The following is a 13,103-nucleotide window of genomic DNA, read 5'->3' as shown; positions in this document are numbered from 1 at the left end:
TAATGAGTTAAACCCATAGACTTTATGGAAAAGGTCGCCTGGAAAGAGGGAAAGTTGTTCTGGCAAGGAGTTCCAAGCACAACAGGCAACAAGGACGAAAGGGGTAGGAGAGACTTGCAAGGAAGATGGGAAATAAGGAGAACTTAATCCCCATTAGAAATGGCTTCAGGCAGGCTTCCAGGGCACTAAGTGCAGGGAAAGTTGTTTGAGGAACCTGCCTGAAATGGCCCAAGGAAGGTAGAGCATATATGGTCTACGGGATATGGGTGGTGGGAGCAGCAGCAGTCTGGGAAAAGATAGGGGTGCAACCTCTGTGTGTGAATGCATCTTTCCTGTGTCAGATAGAAGCTTGGGAGCAGGAGGAGCTAGAGAAAAACGTGTGCTTCAACAGCTGCCGCATAGACCCCTCGCCCTTTCAGCTGGTGGAGAGGACATCCCTGCACAAGGTGAGTGTCGCTGCCCTGTCCCTTTCCGTCTTCCACCGCCCTCTTTGGCCAGCCCCCCCAGTCCCCAGCCTTCCTCTTGCTTTCCAATCTTGTCTACCTTTCTTAATGACTCTTGGTCAAAACTGTATTTCATAGTCACAAAGCCACGAATTGCTGAGATTGGGGTTACTTGCTGCTATTTTTTCACATATGAAAGAGACAAACAGCCAAAGACAGAACTCTCAGACCTTCCTGTTGTAGGGCCTATGCCATGATTTTACAGACACAAAGGCATGCCTCCATGCCTCATCAGTTCTCCTCCCTCTCCACCTCCCCTGGAATGCATAGCCATTCCTGACCATAAACTGGACAACTTGTGATTCCCAAGTGGAGCACAGCCATCATCAACCGTCTACTGTGAGCTGCCAGGTATTTTAGAACTTTAGGGGGTTTTTTTAGTTTCAGGTGAGCTCCATAAACAAGAGGTTTGTTCAGTGCTATTTTTCTAGAAAAATAGGTGCTGGAACTCACCATGAACGCCTCTCTCTTTCTCATAGAATGGCAATGGCACCCACCTGAGAGTTCCAATGAGTTCCTCCTGAAAAAAAGCCCTGGGTTTGTTGAAACTTTGGTGGGCCACCCAACTTGTGTGGTGCCATTTGTCTGCTTGCCTGGAATTATGGGGGAGGTGGGGCAGACACAAAAGGTTCTCAAGCCCCTGACAAGCCAACACCTGGCAGTGACCTGGGTTGAGCTTGGAGGGTCACATGAAGTACAGAACTGCTCATCAGATTCATTCAGACAAAAACATAATCTGTAATTCAGTTTCTGTAGTTATGGTTCTTACGCTACATGAATTTCAGTATGTTATGCTTAATACCAGCGGACTTGCCACAATTTCTTCTCAACACCAACAAAACATTACAGTAGGTGGGATCTGCACCATTAATGGTTCAGGTCCAAGCACGAAGATTTCATCTCTTGGCTTTGCCGAATTTTCTCTTCTGGACTTGGATGCAACAAAATCCACCACGTCCGATTCAGATTCTCCATGAATCTACAATGACCGGCCTGTTCTCTTTTCTCACTGATAGAAACTGTCTTATCTCTCCCTTCGCACAGACACACACCTTGTTTTCATTGCTGGGACTCAGCCATGCCTATGTAACCAGTATGGGGAAGCTGAGAGGTGTGATTGCCCTGGAAGAGGTAAATTTAACTTTGCTACCTTTGTATTCCTTTGATCAGTCTCAGATAGTCCTTGCATTGTCCAATGCCAGTTGGCTCTTGCCTAGAGGAGTAAAAGTTCCAGCCACTACAATTCAAGGCAGACAAATAGTTTTAAAGAGAGGTATGATCAGGGCAGTCTTGCCATGTTTGTACATTAACACTGGTTTTATCCAGTGCTATTTTTCTAGAAAAAGAGGTGCCCGAACTCAGTTCCAGTGAGTTCCTGTTGGTTTTATCTCACAGTTGCCCCACTACTGGGATGTTAACTTAGTAACGGTGCTAATGATTGTTTATTAAAGGCTTCTAGGCCCAGCATGTAGGGGCGTGGGTGGCGCTGTGGTCTAAACCCCTGAGCCTCTCGGGCTTGCCGATCAGAAGGTTCGAATCCCCGTGACGGGGTGAGCTCCCATTGCTCGGTCCCTGCTCCTGCCAACCTAGCAATTCGAAAGCACGCCAAAAAGTAGATAAATAGGTACCACTCCGGTGGAAAGGTAAACAGCATTTCCGTGCGCTGCTCTGGTTTCGGTGTTCCATTGAGCCAGAAGTGACTTAGTCATGCTGGTCACATGACCCATAAAAACTGTCTGCGGACAAATGCCGGCTCCCTTGGCCTGTAAAGCGAGATGAGACCACAACCCCAGCGTCGTCCGCGACTGGACTTAACTGTCAGGGGTCCTTTAACCTTTACCTTTAGTCCCTGAGTAGAATTGTCATTGTCAGGGTTTCCTGGGATGACGCAAAGTCTGCTCAAACCACTTCTATCTGTGGTGTAGATATGGTCAAGTATTTCTATTGAGATTCCACAAATTGAGACCTAGCATCCTTTGCATGGATATTTTCTCATTTTTTGATTCGAGATGGACTCATTTATAGCCATACCCACCTCCACCTGCCAAGGAGGCGCCAGGAACTCAGTGAATGTTGGCGGAGATTTCCAGGTCCTTCAGAACTGTAGACTTGTTTATATGGTGCTGGTGGTGGTGCATCTGTTCATTCCCTCTCTGTAACTCTCAGCTCCAGAAAGCGATTGAGGGCACCACAAGCTCTGGTGTTCGCCTTCGTCCTCCCCTGGCCAGCTTCCGTGACACTACCCAGACGGCGGGTGGCAAGGAGCAGGCCAAGTGGACTGCACAGATGTGGAGCAAGCACGACAGTGATGCAGCGGCGGCGGCAGCAGCAGCTCCCAGCAGTATGGCAGCAGACTCAGGGACAGAGAGCCCGGTAGCCCCTGGCTCTCCCTTCCCGCCACCCTCTCCTGCCCCCAGTGGAGGGAAGACGGTGGTACGCTCTGCCTCAGTGGCTGATATGGAACTGGAGGAACTGGAGCTTTCTGGCCCAGCTGCTGAGAACATCTCAGGCATCCTGAAGGACCTCAACCTGCGCCCCACAGACGTGTCTGAGGATGACGACGATGACGTGCCACTATAATTGTACAGAGGAGGCACCCGTCTTGCCCCTTCACCCAAGCTACTCCTGCCATACTTGCGCTTCAAGGAAAGGCCTGTGGGCAGCTTCTCTGGCACTAATGGATGGTAATCCGCACTGGAGAGCCTTAGCTACGTGGGCTGACTCTTCCTTTTGCCACTATCAATGGGGTGGGGTGTACTTTCATTACCATGCTGTGTTAGGCATTCCATAGGGCTCCATCCCCTGTGGAGAGATGGTCATGGTGGGCTGTGCAGAAACTTCTCTTTAGACTAAATGACACGGCCACCAATATTTTCCTCGCCTTGCTTGATGAAATACTTAGCTTAGAGAGGAGGTAGACAAAGGATTTAACCCAGACTGGCTGTGGAAAGAATGCAACCCAGGTTGTCAACAGGCCCATAAGTGGAGAATTTATGCGGTGGTGCCCTTCCCTTCGTGCTCCCAGACTGAAACTGTCTCGTCTTTACCACTTTGCACATCTCAGAAACCCCTCTCCTGAGAATTGCAGCTTTAAGAAAACATGTGTTTTTTGCTGCTTTTCCGGACCCATCCTTGTCCAATGTTCCCATCTGGAAATCACAACATTTCCCCAATATATCCCACTCAAGTGTGCGGCTCAGGTCAGGATGTGTTATGGAATTTAAAGGCCAAGCTCAGTATGTATAGAGAAGAGTATCTCTGCCCCACCCGCTATAGAAACAGAAGGCAGCAGTAGGAAGGCAGAGAGCCAGCGTGGTGTAGTGGTTAAGAGCGGTAGTCTCGTAATCTGGGGAACCGGGTTCGCATCTCCGCTCCTCCACATGCAGCTGCTGGGTGACCTTGGGCCAGTCACACTTCTTTGAGTCACTCTCAGCCCCACTCACCTCACAGAGTGTTTGTTGTGGGGGAGGAAGAGAAAGGAGAATGTTAGTCGCTTTGAGACTCCTTAAAGGGAGTGAAAGGCGGGATATCAAATCCAAACTCTTCTTCTTCTTCAGCCTGATCACTTGTTTTGTATATTTCTTGGAGATGTGAAAATTAAATGAAGGAAAGACTCAGTGCCCTGACTCACTCTAGGAAATGTAACACAACCAGGGCTCTGTTTGCAGAAGTCTTCTAAAATCCTGCTTTGGGTTGCTGAGCGGGAAGAAGGGGAATTAATCTGGCTCCCTGAAACCCAATAAATTAGTGCCCCCACCTCAACCCCAGAAAATCTATTAATAAAAACAAATTCAACCACCACCACCACCACATCTGCTGGATTAGAGAAATGAGCATATGCACAGCGCATTGCTCCCATATAGCTTCCCACCCAGCTAGGGAGACCTATGCAGAAGCCTTCTCTGGCAAACATAATGGCTGCAGCTTTATCTGAAGGCTGTAAGAAAATGATACAACCAGAAAGGGTAGTATTCTGAAGTTTTCTGATCATTAGCGAGGCGAAAGTTTGAGCAAGGTAGCACATAGTCTTAAATGATTTTTTAAAATTTATTTTTACGTTTTTATCATGACCTGATGCAAAGCAGTTGTCTTAATCACTAAAATTCCTGTGAAGAAACGGATGTGACAAGAGGCGGCAAGTGGAGGAAGAAACCGTTGCTGCTTCTGTGAGCACATCTATATTACAGTTGCCTATAAGCTTTCTACCAGTTTAACAGCCATGGCTTCTCCCCAAAACTTAAAGTTTGGTAAAGGTGCTGAATATTCTATTATGAACAATCTGCAATGACATTTCCTGGGAGAGAATGATGGCTGACCCTGTTTTAAGTGGGTAGTATCTAAAAGAAAGGAAAATGCCTGTCTCTTGAGCTAGCCATTACAAACACAGTTTTGTCCTAGCTGTGTCTTCCAATCCTGCACTCCAGTTCCCTCGCTGCTCCATTAGGGTGGGTGAATCAGTCAATTTTGGTTTCTCTTGGTTTCTCCTTTTTCCCGCACTAATTTCAGTTCACCACATCAGTTTCTTTCTTTCTTTTAAATAATAAACCCCTTGTTAAAATTCATCAACACTTTAGGGCCAATTTCTAATACACACCTTTTTGTATGCAATTTTCCCTAATGCAATGCGTTTTGTACATTAGGGTTAGCATTTTTGTGGACGCTTCTACACCAGTATATGCTGTCTGTGCAACGTCAAAATCTGGCACCTTCCGTTGGACTTCGCAGCTGCGGCACTCCAAAAACTGCACCTGAACTGGTTGTACTCCCCTAGATCTGCCTTTGCTCAACCCTCAAATGCCTCCACGCAGCTTCGACAAAGCTCCTCAGCCACTGTCTGTGAAGTGGTCTCATGCTCCTACTAGTAAGCAAGCCTTGGCTTACCAAAGAGGAGGATCTGCATTGGCATTTCTTGCACATGCAGGGGAATACCACCTGGAGGAGTAAAGTGCCAGTGTGGTGTAGTGGTTAAGAACGGTGGCCTTGTAATCTGGTGAACCGGGTTCGCTTCCCTGCTCCTCCACATGCAGCTGCTGGGTGACCTTGGGCCAGTCACACTTCTCTGAAGTCTCTCAGGCCCACTCCCCTCACAGAGTGTTTGTTGTGGGGGAGGAAAGGAAAGGAGAATGTGAGCTGCTTTGAGACTCCTTAGGGTAGTGATAAAGCAGGATATCAAATCCAAACTCTATGTGAAATTGATGACATGCAATGTTTACCTTTTTTAGAATTCTCCAGCCCTCTTGGACAGTTCCATGGGGAAATAAAAACAAAGTTATTACAAGCAGAAATCACCAGCCCGAAAGCTGTCTCATACACATGGAGAAAACACTGGAAAGGACATTTATGAATACACTCATGTGATGATAGTTTCTTAGGCTCAGAGATGGCACATTTGGGTGTGCGTGGGCATATTTTCAACAGCTGTTTGCTATTTGGAAATTCAGTAACCACTATGAAACAAATAACCTACTGAGTTTGTCTGCCTTGCAGTTGTTAGGAGCCCTTCTGGGGAAAGATGGTGGCAATCCTGTCTGTGCTGGGTTTGGTAGCTAAGCTTGACATCAGGTGTCTACCTACCCGAACTCCATCAGAACTATTTTGGACAGCGTTTTGGTATAGCTCACTGTCTTTTGCCAGCAATTCACCTGTTCTATTATATGAGCAGCATCTCAGTTCCCAGGGAGCTTGTGGCAAAACTAGATATATTGAATCAGTATGCTCGGTCACAGACAAAATCCCTATGTGGTCAGGCCCAAGGGTGTACGCGCAGGATTAATGACAGGTCAGCTGCATCTTAACATTTAAGCAACCTGTTGGTGACACATTCACTGCTGTTAAAGAGGAGTGTGCATGGAATGGGGATTCTGACATATGCATTCATCTCAAAAGGGATAGTGATCTAATGATGATAATAATAATAATAATAATAATAATAATAATAATAATAATAAAAACTTAAGGTTACCAGATTTTTTTCAATGAATCCGGGGACACTTTTCAACTTCAACGGATTTTGTATGGGGACTGATGTATAAATCTGGGGACTGTCCCCAGGAAACGGGGATGTCTGGTAACCTTAAATTAACCTGGTTATTTAAACATGTGACTCTGGGCAGATTTCAAGGTTAGACAGTTCTGAGCTCTAGGCAGATTCCAAAATCTGTGGGGAAAGGGAAGCAGGTCTGCTGCCAAACGTGCTCATTTTGTTTGCCATCTGCATGCACTTCAGTGCTCTGCAGAGTTTTCAACTGTGGATATGGAAGGCAAGAACTGCATAGTGCCTGCCAAGCGGTAAACATGGCACAGTGAGTCAACAGCAAAAACTATTTTTATTCCTCTTGTACTCGCCTCTCATGTCTGCTGCACCTGTAGCCCTACCTTCAGCACCCTGCAAATCTGCCTTTAGAGGCCTAGTTCTTGAAGCAGTAAGCCTGCTTCTGGGCAGCACTCTTTCAGACTGCATGTGGAAGTTCACGTGTTTGAAAGCCCTAAATAGCCTCGGTCCAGTACAGTGGTACCTCGGGTTAAGTACTTAATTCGTTCCAGAGGTCCATTCTTAACCTGAAACTGTTCTTAACCTGAAGCACCACTTTAGCTAATGGGGCCTCCTGTTGCTGCCATGCCAGCGGAGCACGATTTCTGTTCTCATCTTGAAGCAAAGTTCTTAACCTGAGGTACTATTTCTGGATTAGCGGAGTCTGTAACCTGAAGTGTCTTTAACCTGAAGCGTATGTAACCCGAGGTATCACTGTATATCTGAAGGAGCGTCTCCACCTCCATCGGACACTGAGGTCCAGCGCCGAGAGCCTTCTGGCGGTTCCCTCACTGCGAGAAGCCAAGTTACAGGGAACCAGGCAGAGGGCCTTCTCGGTAGTGGCACCCGCCCTGTGGAACGCCCTCCCACCAGATGTCAAAGAGAAGAACAGCTACCAAACTTTTAGAAGACATTTGAAGGCAGCCCTGCTTAGGGAAGCTTTTAATGTTTGATGTATTGCTGTATTTTAATATTTGGTTGGAAGCCGCCCAGAGTGGCTGGGGAAGCCCAGCCAGATGGGTGGGGTATAAATAATAAATTATTATTATTATTATTATTATTATTATTATTATTATTATTTGAATTCTCCTCCATCCCAAAGTTCTTCTCGCATAGAAAACTCAGTGTCAGGCAGGTGTTACAGTCCAGATGCAGGGCTACTGCCACTGTAAGAATTAGGCCAGCATCTCAAACGCTGAGTCCTATGGGAATTTTGAAAGCTTTTGCAAGCTCCTAGTGGAAACTCACAGGCAGCTGCATATGAGCACACCTTGGGGAATAGTAACAATTTTGGCTTAGGCCCAGCTATACTAATGTGAGCCACCTTGAACATTTACAGCAGCACAGAGATCCATACAATAAATAAATATTGTCAAAATATGCATCCAAGTTACGACGACACGTAGAAAATATATTTATTAATACATACAAATGTTAAGATACATATTCTGTGAACACAGTGACAGCACTTGGACGTTTTACTTAAAAAACAAAAACAAACAACCCCCAAACAGAATATGGCCTGGTTCTCATGGATAGCATCAGCCCATGTCTGTGTCGCAATGCTTTCAGCTGCAGGAGTGGGTGGGGACTTACAGAACTGAATGTCCCTCCATATTGGTTTTCCTAGGTAAAGCTATCGAGCACTCCTTTCTGAAGGGTCAGCAGTGTGAAATTGTACAGCCCAGACACAGGTCAATAAGGTATAAAGCAGGATTTAAGCAGGTATAAAACATGACAGCAAGAATTTTATGTATGTAACTTTTTGCTTGTATTTTGTGTGAGTCAACAAGCATCTTCCCTATGTTTTGAAGGGTCTGGGATGTACCCATAGCTTTTTAGGTTGGGTTATTGGTTTCTAGGCCAACAATCTCAACAGGTGGTATATTATTATTATTGTGCAGGGGATACATCATATGTCCAGTACCTGTCTAGGTGCGCTTCTCGGAGTTGGTGGGGGAAAAATTCTTCTGATAATGGTCTTGCTCACATGTATGGACGGAAGTGTCTTCACTGACAACACAGGTCTTGGTTAGCATGGAGGAGAAGTGTGCTTCTTGGAAGTTGCTGCTCTCTGTTTTTGTTTGCCTCTTGATCTTGGCTCTTAGAACTGTACTCCTCTTCTGGGTCATGCTGCATTCTTTCATGGAACGATCCCCCCATCCCCAATGTTTCATATATAATGAGACTGTAATGGAATGTCATTCTGAGGCAGGGGAGGGGCCAGGGCAAGGAAGTTACAAGGTTCGTTGGGCCAGGCCAGGACCTCCACTGTCAAAAAGGCTGTTTTCTGGCAAACAGGTCATAATTACCTTTCATTAGTATCAGGCAGTGTCTGAGCATCATCTCCATCGATAGAAGGGGGAGCCCAAAAATGAAAATCCTAACATCTAACCATGTATGTAAAGTTAAAGAACAGAAACATTAAACTTTGTCTTATTTTAAAATATACACTGCGTCGTCTGGCTGAATATACTACATCTTTTAGCTGCTTGGAAGCTCGGCCAATGCAAAGACACAACCTAAGCCCCCAAAACATCATCACTATAAACCAACCTTTCCCGACCTGGTGCTGATGGGATTTGTAGTCTCAAGCAGCTGGAGGGCACCAGGATGGGAACAGCTGCTGTAGATGCACTCGCTGTCAGAAATCGCAACTGTGAGTCCATTTCCCAGCCTGTTCCCCCTCCATAAAGTCTAGTGGGCGCTACCTCGGGTTATGCCATCATTATGTCCTTGCTATCTTTCCCACCACCCCCAACCCCATAATTGGCTTTTCTAGCGGCAGCTAGACTGGTGACTGGGAGTGGCCGCCGGGACCACATAACACCGGTCCTGAGAGATCTGCATTGGCTCCCAGTACGTTTCCGAGCACAATTCAAAGTGTTGGTGCTGATCTTTAAAGCCCTAAACAGCCTCGCCCAGTATACCTGAAGGAGTGTCTCCACCCCCATCGTTCAGCCCGGACACTGAGATCCAGCACCGAGGGCCTTCTGGCGGTTCCCTCATTGCGAGAAGTGAGGTTACAGGGAACCAGACAGAGGGCCTTCTTGGTAGTGGTACACGCCCTGTGGAATGTCCTCCCTTCAGATGTGAAGGAAATAAGCAGCTATCTTCTTTTTAAAAGACATCTGAAGGCAGCCCTGTTTAGGGAAGCTTTTAATATTTAATATTGTATTGTTTTTAACACTTGATTGGAAGCCGCCCAGAGTGGCTGGGGAAACTCAGCCAGATGGGTGGGGTATAAATAAGAAATTATTATTATTATTATAGAATCGTAGAGTCGGATGGGGCCACGAGGGTCATCTAGTCCAACCCCTCGCAATGCAGGACTCTTTCACCGAACGTGGGGCTTGAACCCACAACCCTGGGATTAAGAGTCTCGTGCTCTACTGGCAGGGAAATGCATGAAATTGTGACATGAACTAAGGCAAGTTCTACAGACCTTATGGAGGAGGGGAGAAACATGGCTGCCCTTTTGGGTGGCGTTTGCCGCCATTCGGTGACCTAGAGATGGCCAGTGTTCTGCAAATCAAAAAGGTAGTAATATGTGCCAGACATGAACTGGGAATACCACAGTGCCCTTTTTCTAACTCGGTGGAGAAAAGCAATACTTTGTCTACACAAATCGAGAGATTTTGTGGAAGTGTGGGTGGGTGGGTTTTATTTCATTGGTGCTTTTTCAGCTCAGCCACATTTTTCCATCCTTTTCTCCTGCTCCCCGCTGTGACGTTGACATATGAGAGTGATGGAGGTGAAATAGTTAAACAGGTTACCCAATCAGAACCCAGGGGGGTGGAGTCAGAGGGACTATAAAACCAGCTCTGGGAGGGGCGAAGGAAGGAGTTTGTTGAGGAGTTTGTTGGGAGTTGGGTGGTTGGTTGGAGTGGGAGTGGGAGTGAATTGGGATAGAGTTTGTGGGCAGGTTGAGTGTAGCGAAATAAGCTGAGTCAGGAACAGTTAGGGGCTAGGAAGACAAGTAAATATCTGAGAGGTGGTTTAGTGAGTGAGAGCAGGGAATGGAAGTTATAGGTCTGGATAGGCACCCCATGTTTGTAATTGACCAATACTGTTTATGAAACCACACACTTGTTAAACTGCAATAAATAAACAGAAGTTTATGTTCCAATTTAACCCTGACTGGACTCAGTATTGTACCAGGTAGGGCCTGGGTGGTGGCAGCGAGAAATAAAGTGGTGGCACAGGGATCAATAGACGGTGAAACGTCCGGGGACCCTGTGTGATCGCCACACCCGCCACCTCCCTTTCAGAATACGCTCAGTGCATCTGGTAAGACCTCCCGCACAGAAATAAAACACACTTCCACCAACCACAATGGCAAAACCACGTGCTGTTTAATAACAATAACTTCACGAGGTTCATACATGCCCTTCCAGGCCATGTTCCCTCATCCTCGGTGGGTGTGAACCACAACCAGGCATGGTCGCCATATAGTTTTTATATCTATTTGTATAGTTACATATATATATTTATATATATGGTATATATATATATATATTTATAGAAGATATAATTCTCATAAGTCACATTATCAAAACATGCGCAGAATAACCAGCAAAAAAGTTTCAAGCAAAGACATTTTGGAGCTGGAAGACCAAAGGCAAATCTGTTTTTTGTTTGTTGTTTGTTTGCCTGTCTGGTAAGGGGCTTCCCCCTCCCCTAGACAGAAGGGGTGTCGGTAGTGGTAAGAGGGTTACAACTGTAGACCCATGTCTTGTCCTGCTCTTCCCTATTACCCTCCTTTCTCCCTGAAAAGTCACAGACCTCAATAAATGTCATCCGTAAAGGATGGGAAGATTCTACGCTTCACCCCTTTTTCAGAAATTCAGAGCAGGAAAAGGACTTAGAGCTGCCCCTCTCCTCGTAATCTCCTGATGCAATTCATATATATATATATATATATATATTTAAAAAACCACCCAAACTTAAACCCCCAACCTTTGGTAACTTTTAAACGTGCTTTAGTAGATCAGTCCCCATTGCTCCTTGCACACAACCCTTATAATCTGTAGTACCCCCCCCCGCCCACCCCTGAAAATAGCTGTTAAAAAAAAAAAGAATTTGCTCATTGCAAAATTATTTTTGAGGCTCATTTTGTAGCTGGGAGGACCCCAAGGATTCCACCACTTCATGCACAGCACCAAATGAACCAGATAAATATTAAAGGATAGTAGCTTATATTCACAAAATTGTTTCTGTCTCACACATAGCATGGTTTCTGGGAACAACAGAAGGAATCAGAGCAAAGGTTGCTCAAATGGACTTTTGGACAAAACCCAGACATAGGCGGTTGTAGACTTTAAGGAAAAGGCATTCTGGATCTGAAGAGATGCCTGCGGAAAAAGGGTTCGGGTAAGCCTGGCCTGGAACGTGTGGAAAGAAAGCGGAACCCATTTCAGAGAACACGGAAGCCCTTTTTCTTTCTTTTCAGCTCTGAAGGGATAACTCTGCATGCTTGGACTGTACCCCTTCAGGCTGCAACTGGGGTTCCAAGCGACTGAACGCTCTTACATACAAAAACTTCCTTGCACATGGAAAACCTATGTTGGGGAGAAGTCAAAGGTAGAACCCTTCACCCTCACATCTAGTACTCTATTTTGTCTGGAGGAGCGTTCAGACCAGAGTGGATTAAACACTTCCAGTGCTTTTCTTTCTTTCTTTCTTTCTTTCTTTCTTTCTTTCTTTCTTTCTTTCTTTCTTTCTTTCTTTCTTTCTCTCTCTCTCTCTCCCCCCCCCCCCCATTTTACTCTGCCATGTCACTCCCTGCAGGGTCTTGAGACCATGCAAGCATTGCAAGGAGAAAACAGCTGGAGGGAAACCAGTTTTGGGAGGAGAGGGCAGAAATACTTGCCTGTTTCCTTCTCACTTCAATCATTTCCCACTCCCATGGCTTTTATATGAATTGGTCTCAGCTTGCTTACAAGTCAAGGGTTGTGCCACCATTAAACAAAGAGCTCTTTCCTTGTATAGATACAATAAAAACTTCTCCTAAGCATTTCATGCTTGCTTTTTTTTTTTTTTTAGAAAACAGAAATAAGGTCTTGGGTAAGTGGATGTTCAGGAATAAGTATCCCTCTCTCCTGCATATGAAATTAAAGGATGACCCAGAGCAAGGCTGCAGCAAAATGTCTGGTGCCGGAGCTGATTTGATGCATGGAAAGGTGACATTCAGGTGGGAAACGGCTACAGAATTTCACTCCTTTTGCAACCAAATCACCTACCTCCATCTGCCGTCTTACCACCTATTTGTTACATGACCACAAAACCCTAAAATGAGGGCACCAGCTCAGCCACGGCTTGGCTACCTGAGACTCAGACTTCAATCTTATCAAAGTAACCAGAGAAAGGATGGTAAACAGAGGCACAAGCCAATGTCCAACTTTCCCTTCCACAACAAACTGGTTTATGGGCCACAATGGCTGGTTGTACAACACTTCTTGCTTTACAGGCTGTCCAACAACTACAGAAAATTATTTTCACTCTAGGCCAGTCTAAGATAGGACTGCGTTGGAAAAAAAACCAAATGACACCCTCCCACTAATGTACCG

General features: G+C 45.8%; 1 protein-coding gene across 3 annotated transcripts in view; it reads left to right on the top strand.

The window, feature by feature from the left end:
• The window catches only part of CLCN1 (chloride voltage-gated channel 1), a 116,899-nt gene extending 104,333 nt beyond the window's left edge, over positions 1-12,566 (top strand). For all 3 annotated transcript variants that reach the window (XM_079959246.1, XM_079959245.1, XM_079959244.1), the window contains exons 21-23: positions 342-446; positions 1,548-1,634; positions 2,670-12,566. In XM_079959246.1, the coding sequence (XP_079815372.1) occupies positions 342-446; positions 1,548-1,634; positions 2,670-3,083 (606 nt within the window). In that variant the 3' untranslated portion in view covers positions 3,084-12,566. The remainder of the gene's footprint in view (positions 1-341; positions 447-1,547; positions 1,635-2,669) is intronic.
• The last annotated feature ends 537 nt before the right edge of the window (positions 12,567-13,103 follow it).

The sequence above is a fragment of the Podarcis cretensis genome, assembly GCF_951804945.1.
Source record: "Podarcis cretensis genome assembly, chromosome: 17".
In the NCBI taxonomy this organism is placed as follows: Eukaryota; Metazoa; Chordata; class Lepidosauria; order Squamata; family Lacertidae; genus Podarcis; species Podarcis cretensis.
Note: the sequence above shows the minus strand (reverse complement) of the source record. Positions and strands in the feature narration are given on the sequence as shown.